The sequence below is a fragment of the Sander lucioperca genome, chromosome 14 (genome assembly GCF_008315115.2).
Source record: "Sander lucioperca isolate FBNREF2018 chromosome 14, SLUC_FBN_1.2, whole genome shotgun sequence".
Taxonomy (NCBI): domain Eukaryota; kingdom Metazoa; phylum Chordata; class Actinopteri; order Perciformes; family Percidae; genus Sander; species Sander lucioperca.
Window position 1 is genome coordinate 6155376 of NC_050186.1, and position 18020 is coordinate 6173395.

General features: G+C 34.9%; 1 protein-coding gene across 1 annotated transcript in view; it reads left to right on the forward strand.

The window, feature by feature from the left end:
• The window catches only part of rmc1 (regulator of MON1-CCZ1), a 27513-nt gene extending 14423 nt beyond the window's left edge, over positions 1–13090 (forward strand). The window contains exons 13-21 of the mRNA XM_031285291.2: positions 1679–1807; positions 4420–4526; positions 4638–4757; positions 5545–5622; positions 6373–6477; positions 8024–8092; positions 8176–8263; positions 10137–10274; positions 12266–13090. Coding sequence (XP_031141151.1) covers positions 1679–1807; positions 4420–4526; positions 4638–4757; positions 5545–5622; positions 6373–6477; positions 8024–8092; positions 8176–8263; positions 10137–10274; positions 12266–12345 — 914 coding nt within the window. The 3' untranslated portion in view covers positions 12346–13090. The remainder of the gene's footprint in view (positions 1–1678; positions 1808–4419; positions 4527–4637; positions 4758–5544; positions 5623–6372; positions 6478–8023; positions 8093–8175; positions 8264–10136; positions 10275–12265) is intronic.
• The last annotated feature ends 4930 nt before the right edge of the window (positions 13091–18020 follow it).

An 18020-nucleotide genomic window follows, 5' to 3' on the forward strand; every position in this document is an offset into this window, starting at 1 on the left:
GAGCAGCACAAAGAAAGTTTGGAGTGAGAGAGAAACTGGCGAGGGACTGGCGAAAAGGTGACTCTTACTGCAATGAAGACAACAAAGAAAGCTAATCGGCTAATCGGCTAATCGCGGGCTGAAAGCAAGATGGCCAGAGCTGGAGGAACGAGTCCACAGATGGGTGCTTGAACAGCGTCCTGCTGGGAGAGGCTCGTCAACGGTGCAGTTACGTCTCCACGCCCTGGTAGTTGTTCTGTGTGCTACTGTGTAGTTGAATAACTGTTAATGTGTTACGTTAACATACCGGACACCTACCGTATTCAGCCCCTTGTTCTGTGTGCTGTTGTGTAGTTGAATAACTTACCTTTCCAGATTAAATGTCTGTTCTTGGTCTTGGATTTAGTGAAATAAATTACTAAATAAATGCGACTTATAGTCCAGTGCGACTTATATGTTTTTTTCCTCTTCATGACGCATTTTTTGACTGATGCGACTTATACTCCGGAGCGACTTATAGTCCGGAAAATACGGTACTGCACCTTTAATGTAGAGTGAGCACTGTGCCGTGCGCCGTTTAAAACAATAGCCTTTAAAATGCTACATTACTTGGATGAAAATAAGGAGAGTAACACGCGAACCAACTTTAAAAGTGACGTTTTTTTATTTAATCAGTGCTGTGCAGTGGATCCAATTAATGCCGATGTAAAAAGTGGTTCATGTAGATTGCGAAAAGTAACTGATAAATATATGAAGAAACTTGTGAAAAAGGGTTAAACGAGAACAGAATTTGGTGGGGCGAAAGCCCCGACCCACCCGCCAGGCTAAAGCAGTCAACCTCGGAGAAACGCTGCACACTCAACGGACTTTAATTTTTCATCTTTTCCTTCAACTTATGTCATTTTGAGTTGGTTCTCATGATAAGGAAAGGACGTACAAATGTATCTTGTTGTTTGAATAAACCAATTTATGACAAAGTAGCAGAAGTGTAAAAGATGGGAAGATTTCCAGCTGGTGTCCAAAAACAGATGTGTTTTCCGAAACTCCCGGACAGCTCAGTAGACAAGTCGAAAGCCATATGCTCGTTGTGTAAAGCCGAATTAAAATATCACCGAAGCACGTCAAGCTGGAGCTACCACCTACGAGCTAAGCATAGTAGTACAGTTAACGTGACTCAGGTTGATGCTAGCAGGCTCAGGTAAAGCACTATTTTGGAGAGTGCTAGTTGCCGACCTGTGGATGAAACCAAATCCAAAAAAATTACTACAGCTCTTGCGAAACGGGTGGCAACTAACTGCACTTAACTGCAGACCTGTCAGCATCATAGAGGACTCGGGTCTTAAAGACGTACTACGGTGTAGTACTGAATTGTGCAATAATGACAGATTCACACATTTTTCTTTTGTTTACAGTAAATAAATAATAAACAAATACAAATCTTAAAGTCAGTTCATAAAGTTACTTTCTTTGCATTCATTTGATTCCCAATAAAGATACACTGGTAAGAATGGCTTTCCATTGTTAATATGGACTTAAAAACAGTTCTGAAATGCAAAATAATAGAATTTTAATCATGTGATAAAACATGCGATTAATCGCGATTAACTCTAGAACTTCAGCAATTAATCGTGATTAAGAAAAAATTAATCTTTTGACAGCCCTATTTATAACTTAAAATGTGTCTCTCCCTGTGTGTCAGGTTACCTGTGGTACTTGCAGGTGAAGTTGCCTCCGGCTGTCATCCTGCTGCAGGACAAGGGCAAACTGATGGACTTCCTGTTACGACGGAGAGACTGCAAGATGGTCATCCTGTCTGTCTGCTCACAGAGTACGTCTGTCTGTCTTTTGGGGCTGAAACTAACGATTATTTTCATTGTCGATTTAATCTGTGGATTAGTTTCTGGATTAATGGATTAGTTGTTTGGTCTCAAATGTCTTGTTCTGTCCACAACTCAAAGATATTCAGTTTCCTGTCAGAGAGGAGAGAAGAAACTAGAACATATTCACATTTAACAAGCTGACATCCGAAACAGCTCTAGGCGCTGCAGATGTTGTCCTGTGTGTCTGATTTAAAAAAATGTCTTAATTTTAGCAAACTGCTCACAGAACATGTCAGTCTGCAGGTTTGTGATGTAGGGCTGAACGATTAATTGCATTTGCGATAATATCGCGATATGTTAAAACGCGATTTCCTAATCGCAAAGTCTGCGATTTGGTCACATGACTCGCGGGAGCAAATCAGTCTGCACTCCGCAGAGAAAGCATGAATTTAGCACGCTAACGCTACGCCGTACCTTGAGCTGATTTCTGTCATTCAAACAACTCTGAGTTGTAGTTTAAAACTTTTACAGCCATTTTAATAAAATGAAGGGTTTTATTCGGGCTTGAGTCTATACATGCAGTTAATGGATACAGGCACACAGAACTGAAGGCTCGGTTAGCAACAATTAGCTCTGATTAGCGGTTAGCTCCGGTTAGCGGTTAGCTCCGTTATAAAGATATGAGTGGAGGAGCTGCCACTGAGAGGGGTAACAACCAGACTCTGATAAATAACGTTCGGGGAGCTTTCACAGCAGCGTGGCCGCGGTGTTTCAACAGTTTTATTAGTACAGTTAATCCCACGGCAAGAACACCAGCAACTAGCTAACGTAACGATAGCCTCTCTGAACAAGTACACCAGCAACATGCTAACGTAACGATAGCCTCTCTGAACAAGTGCAACGTTCTGTGTCATGCACACGGCACGCAACTTCACGAGGGGGAGGGGCTGGAGGCAGCTCCTCCCTGTACACTGTAAAAAAATACGTGTGTGTGTATATATATATATACTATATACTATATTTTTACTTATTTAACTGTCTAGTGTGTCTTGTGTCTTGTGTGTTGTTCATACTATAAAATGATGTATTGTTTGTCTTTGTTGAATAATACAGAAGACAAAGAGCTTAAAAAAATAATCGAATATCGAATCGCAATCGCAATATTTGGGGAAAAAAATCGCAATTAGATTATTTTCAAAAATCGTTCAGCCCTGTTGTGATGTTATTTAGATTCATTCATTCGAAATGAAATGATGTTAATTGTCTCAAAATGTAGTTAAGATGAGTCCGATTGTATATTTGATCGTGGGGATGGGGAAAACTAATTTTAAAAATGTGTTGTATGTCCTAGATGTTTAGAAACTCTGCTTCAGGATTCTACAGAATTCAGGGTTAGAAATATAACTGAAATTTGGTCTAAAAACAGCTTAAAGCAACACAAAGTGAAAAATTGTACATAAGATATACTTAACTGTCCCCGAAGTGAAATTAGTTTTGGACTCTGTCCGTTCCGCAGCTTTACAAAGACAACACAAAATACAGAAAATAAGCATCTCTCAACAGATACACTCACACAACACAAAACATGCTCCCATATACATTAGACAGGTACCTATATAGTAATACTCTCATATACATTAGACAGGTACCTATATAGTAATACTCTCATATACATTAGACAGGTACCTATATAGTAATACTCTCATATACACTAGACAGGTACCTATATAGTAATACTCTCATATACATTAGACAGGTACCTATATAGTAATACTCTCATATACACTAGACAGGTACCTATATAGTAATACTCTCATATACACTAGACAGGTACCTATATAGTAATACTCTCATATACATTAGACAGGTACCTATATAGTAATACTCTCATATACACTAGACAGGTACCTATATAGTAATACTCTCATATACACTAGACAGGTACCTATATAGTAATACTCTCATATACATTAGACAGGTACCTATATAGTAATACTCTCATATACACTAGACAGGTACCTATATAGTAATACTCTCATATACATTAGACAGGTACCTATATAGTAATACTCTCATATACACTAGACAGGTACCTATATAGTAATACTCTCATATACATTAGACAGGTACCTATATAGTAATACTCTCATATACATTAGACAGGTACCTATATAGTAATACTCTCATATACACTAGACAGGTACCTATATAGTAATACTCTCATATACACTAGACAGGTACCTATATAGTAATACTCTCATATACATTAGACAGGTACCTATATAGTAATACTCTCATATACATTAGACAGGTACCTATATAGTAATACTCTCATATACATTAGACAGGTACCTATATAGTAAGAACATGAACTCCTCCTTTCATTGGCAATTTTTGAATGAACAATTCTCCCCAATAAGTGTAGCACAGCCCTTGCACAATGACATATTGCACAACTAACATATTGCACAACCCTAATAGTTTACGTATTGCACAAATGACACAAATGAGGAGTCAATTTTAAGCAGTAATAACAAAGACGATACAATCCCTGGTGCTCCTACACTAAACTGCGTAATATGTTGCAATTACACTAAAATGTTCTGTCTTTTTCCCTCAGTTCTGGAGAGCGGGGAGAAGGGAAGTCTTCCTGTTGTGGCGACCGTCTTTGACAAACTGAACCAGGTGTATAAAGAATACCTGGAGGCAGAGCAGACCTACACTGCGGTGAGTTTATTAAACGCTTCTGAACAAGACCCTCCGTACGACTGCCCTGCACTCACAGCCACGTCTACACAGACGTTTGTATGTTTTATTCAAGGTGTTTTGTGTTTGTAGGCGATGGAGTCCGGTCCGAGTCGAGGCAGCGCAGCACAGAAACGTCCAGTCAGAACGCAGGCGGTCATCGACCAATCAGACATGTACACACACGTCCTGTCATCCTTCACAGAGAGGAAGGTACATATTCAAACACACTCCCACACACACACACACACACACACACACACACACACAGAAACTCGACTTATGAAGCTAAATGACTGGAAGAAAATTGTTTTGCTTGTTAAAGTCCTCATATTATGCTCATTTTCAGGTTCATAATTGTATTTAGAGGTTATATCAGAATCGGTTTACATGGTATAATATTCAAAAAACACCATATTGTTGTTGTACTGCACATTGCTGCAGCTCCTCTTTTCACCCTGTGTGTTGAGCTCTCTGTTTTAGCTACAGAGTGAGGCATCGGCAGAAAATATCTGCTTTTTTGTAAACTAAAAAATTTGGTATAATGTCATCCTTGTGTTGACTTCGGGTCACATTGACCCGTTTTTAAATTTTTGTTTTATATCAGAAAATATGGGACGTAGAAATAAGCGCTGAAAATGTGTAGAAGAAAAATTTTAAATGTTGGAAAAAGCAAAAACAAAAAACAGGTTTTGCAAGGTTGAAGGGAAGACAACACAAGGGTGAAATTAGGTTTAGGGACAAAAATGTCAGAAAAAGCGCCAAAAAAAGTTAATTTTCAATTTTGTCCCCGGAAGGAAAACAAGTTCATGGTTGACAGGAAGACAAGGGTTAAAAATAATAACATTAGGATGAGAAAGAACTTTAAAATACAGGTGACAGGTTAAACCAATTTGCTTTTCAGAGAATTTAATAAAGGATAGAAACAAGATAACATAAAAGATATACATTTAGTGTGTGTGTGTGTGTGTGTGTGTGTGTGTGTGTGTGTGTTCTGCAGGGCGTCTCCCATAAGTTCATCATCGCCGTGCTGATGGAGTATATCCGCTCTCTGAACCAGTTCCAGATCACCGTGCAGGTAAAACCGAGCAGAGTGACGCCTCACTGTTCACATCGAAGATCTTTTCTTTTTGATTTTAAAGCAGGATTCTAATGAAATATTATTTAAGTATAGAAAAATCAATGTTTGAAGACAAGGCAACAATTCAACAAGGTGTGGCAGGACATATATGAAGCCTTGTAAACTTAATGACTTAATAGGTATGGTGACTGAGAGCTGGAAACCAAGTGTGTGTGTGTGTGTGTGTAGGTGGTTGGGTTTGTGTGTCAAACTGTGTGGGGAGGGGGCGCCTGGGTAGCTCACCTGGTAGAGCGTGCGCCCCATATACAGAGGCTCGGTCCTCGCCGCAGCGGTCGTGGGTTCAATTCCAGCCTGCAACCCTTTGCTGCATGTCATTCCCTCTCTCTCTCTCCCCTTTCAAGTCTAAACAGCTTAGACTTGTCAAACAAAGGCCTAAAATGAATTAATTAAAAAAAAAAAACTGTATGTAAAAGTATGAGCATGCATGAGTATGGTTTAAGATCATGTGGAGTAGAGGAAAACTGTTACTAGTAGGAGTTGTACTCTGGTTGGAGTATGAAATTACACAGTATGCTGGTATATGTATTACTTCTTGATGGAAATAATAAAAATAATTATAAAAAAAATAAAGCAGGATTCTCTTTATATCAGTCTGTTACAGTTTTACATGAAATGTAGATGAAAAAACACGACAAACTTTACATTTCCACCTGCTTGTGTTCTAACTGTAGCGTTTGTGTGTTTCAGCATTACCTGTATGAGTTGGTGATAAAGACGTTGGTGCAGCACAACCTCTTCTACATGCTGCACCAGTTCCTGCAGTATCACGTCCTCAGCGACTCCAAACCACTGGTGAGTTCAAACAGAAACCCTTGGTGTCCAGACAGAGCCCAATTTCTTCCTTTTTTTAATTCTGTTTATTACATTTTTTTAAGGACAAATGTACAAACAAACAGTAGTGCTCCAACATATTAAAGTCCAGATTATAGTCCAGTCCCAAAAGTTCCAGTGGCCTTTTCCACGCAGAAAAACACCAGCCAATTCTTTTTCCCCTTTTAGTCAACTTCTTTTTATTTTTATTTTTATATATATATATATATATATATATATATATATATATATCTCCACCCAAAACGAACAGCAGACACTGCATTGTCTTCAAACTAATTTCAACTACATTGGCCATTATCAGCAACCATTCATCCAATGGTCCAGAGGCCCATTCTGTTTACTAATCTGATATCATTTTAAAAGGCTAACTGAGAAAACATTGGAGAACCTTTTTGCAATTATGTAAGCACATAATGTAATCTGAAAACTGCTGCCCTGGTTAAAAAAACAATGCAACTGATCTCAGCTGGTATTCAGTCTGAAATACCACTTGATGGCCAAGCACACAGCTGATGGCCAAGCGCACAGCTGATGGCCACACAGCTGATGGCCAAGTATACAGCTGATGGCCAAGCGCACAGCTGATGGCCAGCACACAGCTGATGGCCAAGCGCACAGCTGATGGCCAAGCACACAGCTGATGGCCAAGTATACAGCTGATGGCCAAGCGCACAGCTGATGGCCAAGCACACAGCTGATGGCCAAGCATACAGCTGATGGCCAAGCGCACAGCTGATGGCCAAGCGCACAGCTGATGGCCAAGCACACAGCTGATGGCCAAGTATACAGCTGATGGCCAAGTATACAGCTGATGGCCAAGTATACAGCTGATGGCCAAGTATACAGCTGATGGCCAAGCGCACAGCTGATGGCCAAGTATACAGCTGATGGCCAAGTATACAGCTGATGCGAATTCTCCGCCCCCTCGTCAAAGCCAGGCCGATCCACTTTTCCATGTTGATAAGAGCATTAAAATGAGAAAAAATAATGGGACAAAAAGAAATCTAGGGACATTTAGAATAGATAAAAATGTGCGATTAATTGCGAGTTAACTATGACATTAATGCGATTAATCGCGATTAAATATTTTAATCGTTTGACAGCACTACTATATATATATATGTATATATAAAATAACTAGTACTGTACAAAAAATGAATAGCTAAGTACATACAGATTAAACCAAACACAGTGAAGTCAGAGTTTCTGCAGGAAGGAATGAAGTGGTCTTCAAAGTCTCTGGAATCTGTCGGACTTATGATTGAGGTCGTAAGGGAGAAGAGACGATATCTGTGACAACCACATACCGACCGTTGGGACTTGCGGGGCAGAACCCCTCAGTAAAATAATTTTTTTAGCTAGAAATAAAAAAAAAATAAAATTATCAACAGATATTTGGTGTCCGTGTCAAAAACATTTTCCAAAGTATGGTTTAACAGAGAAAATGATGAGGATAATGTAAACTGTTTCAACATTTTGTTTAAATAATTCTTTCTTTTTGTTCAAGGCTTGTTTGCTTCTGTCTCTGGAGAGTACGTACCCTCCTGCACACCAGCTGTCCCTGGACATGTTGAAGGTATCAAACAAACACACACTGGCTTGAAATGATGGCAGACGTCTTAAAAGTGTCATTATTTTTAATTTATTTTGTGTTTTTAGCGTCTGTCCACAGCCAACGATGAGATCGTCGAGGTTCTGCTGTCGAAGCAGCAGGTTCTGGGCGCGCTCAGATTCATCCGCAGTGTCGGTATGTCCATGTTTAATTTATCCACCAGGATACAATCTCTCAAAGCAGACGTCTTTTAAGGCCATTACACACCAACCAGACGGCCGACCGTCGGCAGAAAAGTCAGTCGGACTGATCGGTCTCCCCGAGTTGGTCTAAAAAGTTCTTCAGAACACACCGAAGAGACGAGACGTAATACGTCTCCTTAACAGCAGGCGGCTCTAATCTGTATTGTCACCCAAAAAATGAAAACCAGCAGCTGATTGGACGAACGTGTCACATGGGTCTGGCTGCTGCTTCCGGATTTTTCAACCGGCCATTAATGGCGACTCATTCAGATTACGATCTCATATTGTACTAGAGTTTAGATTCTCGGCCCAAGCCCGAGCCCGACCGGACCTCGGGTCGGGCTCGGGCTGTTATTTTCCGCCACATCCTCGGGCCGGGCCGGACCCTTGATCAAGCAATTTTTAATTTTTTTTTTGTCCATTACCTTATTATCCTATTTGGGTGGGGAGAAAGCTATGCCATAATCAGAAATATTATAAATATATATATATATATATATATATAGGCTATATAAAAGTAACAAATGTGTACAAAAGTTAGGCTGCAGTTACAAAATGCAGCACTTCATGCGCGGAGTCTCCTCCTCTCGCACGCATCACACCGGGAGCTTGAAGATGTAAAGAAAAAAAGAAAAACAGGAGAATTACCTTTGAGCAAGTGTGGAGGAAAGTCGGAGGTATGGAAGCAGTTTAAACAAGTCGTGGGCAGTGACAACAATATGTTGTTCATCATTGTTTCTTTTTTTTTTTTTTACGTTTCTTCATTCAGATCCATTTGCGATCCGTTCCATTCTAAACTAACAGCAGTTTACAGCTTCGTCCTTGTTGTATTATTCTAAACAGATTTCTGTAGTTCAAACAACTCTGAATTGTAGTTGAGAACGTCAGTTATAACGGCCCACGTATTAAAAAATTGGCTCGGGTAGGTTCGGGCTTGATTTTTTGGGCCGATCTAAGCTCTATATTGTACTAAAATAGTTCACCGAAACATGTTTCTGAAAACATTTGAAGAGAGAAATAGGCCGTGCAGTTGCTGAATCTGTCTTCATTTCAGATCAACAAAGTCAGTTTAAAAGATTTTCCTCAGATTTTGAGAGACTCATAGTCACGCTCATCCCGCTCGCCATTTCCGGGTGAGTCCCGACTGCCCTGTCTCTGACTGAGCATGTCAGGTCGGCCAAAATGAAGGCCGACGGCTCCTCCAACGGACGACGGCACGGGACACACCGACCAGACTCGAGTCACCGACCTCGCCAGACGGTCCAACGGCCGATTATCGGCTGGTGTGTAGCTGCCTTTAGCTGCATCGGTTAATTTGAACTGAATTGTTATTCTTACTGTAAATTACAATACAAACATAAACTAAGACTTTTTCCAACATGCTGTATGTATAGGGCTGCATGATATGACCTAAAATCAAAATCACGATTAATTGTACATTTTACCTCGATAACGATGAATGAACGATTTTTTTTTGTACTCATTGTCCAAAATAGGCTCAAATATTGAAGGTGAAATATATAATAATCAAAAGTGCTTATTTTTGTGATTTTAAAATAATTGAAGGAAACAGACACAAAGCGAGAACTATTATGGCTATTTATTGAAATGAAAATGTCTTGTGAGAAAAGTCACATTTTAGTTTAAAAATTATCAAAATTATTGTCGTGGGATAAATGCGTCGCTAACAGCTTCAGAATTTCAATGTCGATAAATTTCCGATTAATCGTCCATCCTACTACTATACTATGACTTCTGACTTTTTTTCGACACACTATCTCTGCTGTTTCGATAATTGACTAACCCTAAAGTTTCATTGGGCGCAGGTGGCCATGACAACGTGTCATCCAGGAAGTTTTTGGACGCAGCGCGGCAGACCGGAGACCAGATGTTGTTCTACACCGTGTTCAGGTCGTTCCAGCAGAGAAACCAGCGGCTGAGAGGGAGTCCCAGCTTCAACCCCGGTGAGAGAAAACACACGGGAGAATTTAAGAACTGACATCTTTTTTTAACCCTTGTGTTGTCCTCGGGTCAAATTTGACCCGTTCTCAAAACTCCTATATCAGAAATATGGGTTTCTTTTTTAACCAAATTACCCAAAACGTTAAGTACAATTGCAAGTACTTGATCACTACTTTCATTGAATTTTGGGTATTCAATTTAATAGCATTTGAAAAAATTGAAATGGATTTAAAACCTAACTAAACTTTGAGATTATCCATCAACATAGGTTCCTCTAATATTAGTCAAAATTAGAGATGTTCCGATACCGATACCAGTATCAGTATCAGCTCCGATACCGCCTAAAACGCTGGTATCTGTATCAGGAAGTACTGGAGTTAATGCACTGATCCGATACCACGTAATAAAGCCCTAAAGAAAATCTACGTTAAAGTAGTTTATTTCTGTTCTTTTTCTGTTATAACTGACTGTCAAACTGGAGAATAACAAAAAGTTCTGTGGCGTTCATTGTTCATGTTTCACAAAGAGTTTAACCTGAGCCAGACCAACAACAAAGATAGAAATCATATCACATCCATACAGAGATAGTAGTATACAGCTGTTATACATCATATCATCATACAGAGATAGTAGTATACAGCTGTTATACATCATATCATCATACAGAGATAGTAGTATACAGCTGTTATACATCATATCATCATACAGAGATAGTAGTATACAGCTGTTATACATCATATCATCATACAGAGATAGTAGTATACAGCTGTTATACATCATATCATCATACAGAGATAGTAGTATACAGCTGTTATACATCATATCATCATACAGAGATAGTAGTATACAGCTGTTATACATCATATCATCATACAGAGATAGTAGTATACAGCTGTTATACATCATATCATCATACAGAGATAGTAGTATACAGCTGTTATACATCATATCATCATACAGAGATAGTAGTATACAGCTGTTATACATCATATCATCATACAGAGATAGTAGTATACAGCTGTTATACATCATATCATCATACAGAGATAGTAGTATACAGCTGTTATACATCATATCATCATACAGAGATAGTAGTATACAGCTGTTATACATCATATCATCATACAGAGATAGTAGTATACAGCTGTTATACATCATATCATCATACAGAGATAGTAGTATACAGTTGTTAAAACATAATAAAATATATGACACACTGGTATCGGCCGATACACAAGTTCAGGTATCAGAATCGGTATCCAGAAGTAAAAAATGGTATCGGGCCATCTCTAGTCAAAATAATTCATCATTTCAAAGTTAGGTATAATTTCCTATAAATGAAATGTATTGATCATGTATTCAAAAAATAAGTGTAAAACTAGTGGTAATAAGTTGGTGTTAGTGAAAAATAGCATCGAAAACATCGTAAGAAGTGACAAAAACATTGAAAAAAGTGCTTTAAAAAAGGGACAAAAACGTCAGAAAACGTGTTAAAAATAGAGGGGTTGAAATTAATCAAATAATCGATGCATCGAATCGTGGACATGGACGATGCTGCATCGATAATCGGCCGGGCCATAATCGATTATTTCTGTTCACAATTTAATGCATGCCTAACAACCTTTCTGTTTACATATTCTGGTATGTTTTGCACATTCAGGAAGTGCCATGTGCTCAGTGCTGTAGTTTTATGTATCCAATTTATTTAGTATTAGAGCACTGCAGAATGTTTGGTTTTTGAAGCTTGAAAAGCTATGAATTAAATATCCTATATGGCTTTAATAGTAAAAATGTATTTGACACATCGTGATGCATCCTGACATGATAATCGTAATCAAATCGGGAGATCAGTGAAGATTCACACCTCTAGTTAAAAATATATTTTTAAAAAAGTGTTAATTTTGACCCAGAAGGACAACAAGTGCATGGTCAACCGGAAGACAACACAAGGGTTAAAGTGAAATCCACTGACTGTCTTCTCCCTCTTCTTCAGGAGAGCACTGTGAGGAGCACGTCGTTCACTTCAAGCAGCTGTTTGGGGATCAGGCTCTGATGAAACCCTCCACTGTGTGAACCTCTAGGACCAAAACTCACAGACTGTAAACTTACCTGGTCGGACTGCGTCTCCACACAGGAAGTTCAAGACAAGACCTGATGGGGGTGACAAATCAACATGAAGAACAGATCATCAGGGGTTACATGCACACTTGTATATCATTTCTATTATCCTGTTCATGTTTGCACAAATAAACATCATATCCTGGTTATATAGTGTGGCCTGGATCTGATCCAGGTCTCCGAGGCATGCAGTGGGTCATTAGTACAAAAAACATACAATAAATAAATAAGTCTAATTGACTTTTATTTATGGAGAACACAAGATTTCGGAAGCTTATTTTATTTTGAGTTGAGAAATCTGATTTATGAAGTATCAGTATTATTATAAACACAAGTGTAACTATAGAAAATACATGTATTAGCTGCGGTTTTGTGGTTAAAATCTAAAGTTATTTATCATTAAAAAAAGCCTGGGAAAACAACTGAAACATTCCCAAGAAGTAGTAATAATTTACAATTCCAGAATATTAAGATTATCTACGCAGTATTTAAAACGTATGTATGTAAACTTTGTTCTCAATGTCAGGTCACTTTCCCCCACGGGCCCTACTACTCGGGAGAAATATAACTGACCTGCTGCATGTCCTGCTGGTTTCTTGTGTACACTGAGCCAGAGATGTACCTGTACAGGTGATCAGAAACCTGTAAAATTATAGAATCATGTAAAAAGGAAAATCATAAAGATAAAAAATCTGAATATGAAAAACAGGAGGAAACTTGGACAAATATTATTAATATGATATTGTTATGATTGACTGATTGAAATGTTTGCATACTCACTGTAAGCAGCTCAGGTGATGAGTCACTGTGATGTCACCTATGGTGGGCGGGACCAGAGGCTGAATGTTGGGATGTCTGTATGAATATTTATTTAGTATGATGAGTTATTGTGTAACTAACAGTCACCACTTTATAGAGCTTTTTTAAAATCAACGGCACTGAACTGTATGAAGTAAAAATGTAAATGTTTTAATGCGCTGTTAAATGCTACTAAAAGTATAAATATATGAATAATTGATTAAACTGCAGGTGTTTGCAACAGTGTCTGTGGTGTCTGTAGCATATCGAAAAGTAAAAATCATAGTATAGAATGTCGAAAAAGTCATAGTATAGTCTGTCAAAAAAAAAAATAAGTCACACTATAGTATTTCAAAAAAACTCATTTCGTATGTCGAAAATAATTCATAGTATAGTATGTCTACAAGTAAAATAATTCATAGTATAGTATGTCGAAAAAAGTAAAGTCAGTATAGTATGTCGAAAAAATTAAAAAGTCAAGTATAGTATGTCGAAAAAAGTAAAAAAAATTCATAGTATGTCAAAAAAAGTCATATTTCAAAAAAAGTCATAGTATAGTGTGTCGAAAAAAGTAAAGAAAAGTCATAGTATAGTATGTCAAAAAAGTAAAAAAAAGTCATAGTATAGTATGTTGAAAAAATGAAAACGTCATAGTATAGTATGTCGAAAATAAGTCATAGTATAGTAAGTCGAAAAAAGTAAATAAAAGTCATAGTATAGTATGTCGAAAAAAGTCATAATATTTCAAAAAAAGTCATAGTATAGTGTGTCGAAAAAAGTAAAGTCATAGTATAGTATGTCGAAAAAGTCAAAAAAAGTCATAGTATAGTATGTCGAAAAAATGAAAAAGTCATAGTATAGCATGTCGAAAAGGTCATAGTATACTATGTCGAAAAAAATAAAAATAAGTCATAGTATAATATGTCAAAAACAGTTATAGTATGTCGAAAAAATGAAAAAAAGTCATAATGGTATGTTATAAAAAGTAAAAAGTCATAGTATAGTATGTCAAAAAAAAGTCATATTTCAAAAAAAGTCACAGTATAGTATGTCGAAAATAAGTCATAGTATAATATGTCGAAAAAAATAAAAAGAAGTCATAGTATAGTATGTTGAAAAAAGTCATAGTATAATATGTCGAAAAATAAAAAAGTCATAGTATAGGATGTCGAAAAAAGTAAAGTCATAGTATAGGATGTCAAAAAAAGTAAAGTTATAGTATAGTATGTCGAAAACATAAAAAAGTCCAGTATAGTATGTCGAAAAAGTCATAGTACGTCGAATAACGTCATAGTATAGTATTTCAAAAAAAGTCATAGTATAGTATGTTGAAAAAAGTAAAATCATAGTATAGTATGTTGAAAAAAGTCATAGTATTGTATGTCGAAAATAAGTCATAGTATAGTATGTCAAAAAAGTTTTAAAAAAAGTTGTCAAAACAATAAAAAAGTCATAGTATAGTATGTCGAAAAAAGTAAAGTCATAGTATAGTATGTCGAAAAAAGTCATAGTATATATGTTGAAAAAAGTCATATAATGGTATGTCATAAAAAGTAAAAAAAGTCATAGTATAGTATGTCGAAAAAGTAAAAAAAGTCATAGTATAGTATGTCGAAAAAAAGAAAAGGTCATAGTATAGTATGTCGAAAACAGTTATAGTACAGTATGTCGAAGAAAGTAAAAAAAAAGTCATAGTATAGTATGTCGAAAAAATAAAAAAGTCATAATATAGTATGTCGAAAAAATAAAAGTCATAGTATTGTATTGTCGAAAAAGTAAAAAAAAGTCATAGTATAGTATGTCGAAAAAAGTAAAAAAAAGTCATAGTATAGTATGTCGAAAAAATGAAAAAGTCATAGTATAGTATGTCGAAAAAAAGAAAAGGTCATAGTATAGTATGTCGAAAACAGTTATAGTATAGTATGTCGAAGAAAGTAAAAAAAAGTCATAATATAGTATGTCGAAAAAATAAAAGTCATAGTATTGTATTGTCGAAAAAGTAAAAAAAAAGTCATAGTATAGTATGTCGAAAAAAGTAAAAAAAAGTCATAGTATATATGTTGAAAAAAGTCATATAATGGTATGTCATAAAAAGTAAAAAAAGTCATAGTATAGTATGTCGAAAAAAGTAAAGAAAAGTCATAGTATAGTATGTCGAAAAAGTAAAAAAAAAGTCATAGTATAGTATGTCGAAAAAGTAAAAAAAAAAGTCATAGTATAGTATGTTGAAGAAAGTAAAAAAAAAGTCATAGTATAGTATGTCGAAAAAAACAAAAGGTCATAGTATAGTATGTCGAAGAAAGTAAAAAAGTCATAGTATTGTATTGTCGAAAAAAGTAAAAAAAAAAAGTCACAGTATAATATGTCGAAAACAGTTATAGTATAGTATGTCGAAAAAGTAAAAAAAAGTCATAGTATAGTATGTCGAAAAAAGTAAAAAAAAGTCATAGTATATATGTTGAAAAAAGTCATATAATGGTATGTCATAAAAAGTAAAAAAAGTCATAGTATAGTATGTCGAAAAAAGTAAAGAAAAGTCATAGTATAGTATGTCAAAAAAGTCATAGTATAGTATGTTGAAAAAATGAAAAAGTCATAGTATAGTATATCGAAGAAAGTAAAAAAAAAAAGTCATAGTATAGTATGTCGAAAAAATGAAAAAGTCATAGTATTGTATTGTCGAAAAAAGTAAAAAAAAAAGTCAAAGTATAGTATGTCGAAAAGAGTTATAGTATGTTGAAAAAAGTCACAGTATACTATGTCAAAAAAAGTCATAGTATAGTATGTCAAAAAAGTTTTTAAAAAAGTTATATGTCGAAAAAATAAAAAAGTCATAGTATAGTATGTCGAAAAGATAAAAAAGTCATAGTATAGTATGTCAAAAAAGTTTTAAGAAAAGTTATATGTCGAAAAAATAAAAAAGTCATAGTATAGTATGTTGAATAAAGGCATAGTGTTTCAAAAAAAGTCATAGTATACTATGTCGAAAAAAATAAAGAAAAGTCATAATATAGTATGTCAAAAAAGTCATAGTATTGTATGTCGAAAATAAGTCATAGTATAGTATGTCAATAAATTTTAAAAAAGTTGTCGAAAAAATAAAAAAGTCATAGTATAGTATGTCGAAAAGATAATAAAGTCAGTGTTTCAAAAAAAGTCATAGTATAGTATGTCGAAAATAAGTCATAGTATAGTATGTCGAAAAAAATAAAAAGAAGTCATAGTATAGTATGTCAAAAAAGTTAAAAAAAAGTCATAGTATGTCGAAAAAGTCATAATATAGTATGTTGAAAAAAAAGTCATAATATAGTATGTTGAAAAAAAGTCATAATATAGTATGTTGAAAAAAAAAGTCATAGTATAGTATGTTGAAAAAAGTCATAATATTTAAAAAAAAATCATAGTATAGTATGTCGAAAAAAGTAAAAAAAAAGTCATAGTATGTCGAAAAAGTCATAATATAGTATGTTGAAAAAGAAGTCATAGAATAGTATGTCGACAAAAGTAAAAAAAAGTCATAATATAGTATGTTGAAAAAAAGTCATAATATAGTATGTTGAAAAAAAAAGTCATAGTATAGAATGTCGAAAAAAGTAAATAAAAGTCATAGTATAGTATGTCGAAAAAAGTCATAGTATAGTATGTTGAAAAATGTCATACTATAGTATGTCGAAAAAAGTTAAAAAAAAAAGTCATAGTATAGTATGTCGAAAAGATAAAAAAGTAAAGTATAGTATGTTGAAAAAAGTCATAGTATAGTATGTCGAAAAAAGTAAAGAAAAGTCATAGTATAGTATGTCAAAAAAGTCATAGTATTGTATGTCGAAAATAAGTCATTGTATAGTATATCGAAAAAGTAAAAAAAAGTCATAGTATAGTATGTCGAAAAAAGTAAAGTCATAGTATAGTATGTTGAAAAAATTGAAGTCAAGTATAGTATGTCGAAAAAGTGAAAAAAGTCATAGTATAGTATGTCGAAAAAAGTAAAAGAAAAAGTCATAGTATGTCGAAAAAGTCATAATATAGTATGTTGAAAAAAAAGTCATAGTATAGTATTTTGAAAAAATGAAAAAGTCATAGTATAGAATGTCAAAAAAAGTAAAAAAAGTCTTAGTATAGTAAGTCGAAAAAATGAAAAAGTCATAGTATAGAATGTCGAAAAAAGTCATAGTATAGTATGTTGAAAAAAGTAAATAAAAATCATAGTATAGTATGTCGAACAAAGTAAAGAAAAGTCATAGTATAGTATGTCAAAAAAAGTCGAAAAAGTCATAGTATAGTATGACGAAAAAATGAAAAAGTCATAGTATAGAATGTCAAAAAAAGTAAAAAAAGTCTTAGTATAGTAAGTCGAAAAAATGAAAAAGTCATAGTATAGAATGTCGAAAAAAGTCATAGTATAGTATGTTGAAAAAAGTAAATAAAAATCATAGTATAGTATGTCGAACAAAGTAAAGAAAAGTCATAGTATAGTATGTCGAAGAAAGTAAACTCATAGTATAGTATGTCAAAAAAGTCATAGTATTGTATGCCGAAAATAAGTCATAGTATAGTATGTCGAAAAAAATAAAAAGAAGTCATAGTATAGTATGTTGAAAAAAGTCATAATATTTAAAAAAAAAATCATAGTATAGTATGTCGAAAAAAGTTAGAAAAAAGTCATAGTATGTCCAAAAAGTCATAATATAGTATGTTGAAAAAAAGTCATAATATAGTATGTTGAAAAAAAAAAGTCATAGTATAGTATGTCAAAAAAAGTCGAAAAAGTCATAGTATAGTATGTCGAAAAAATGAAAAAGTCATAGTATAGAATGTCGAAAAAAGTAAATAAC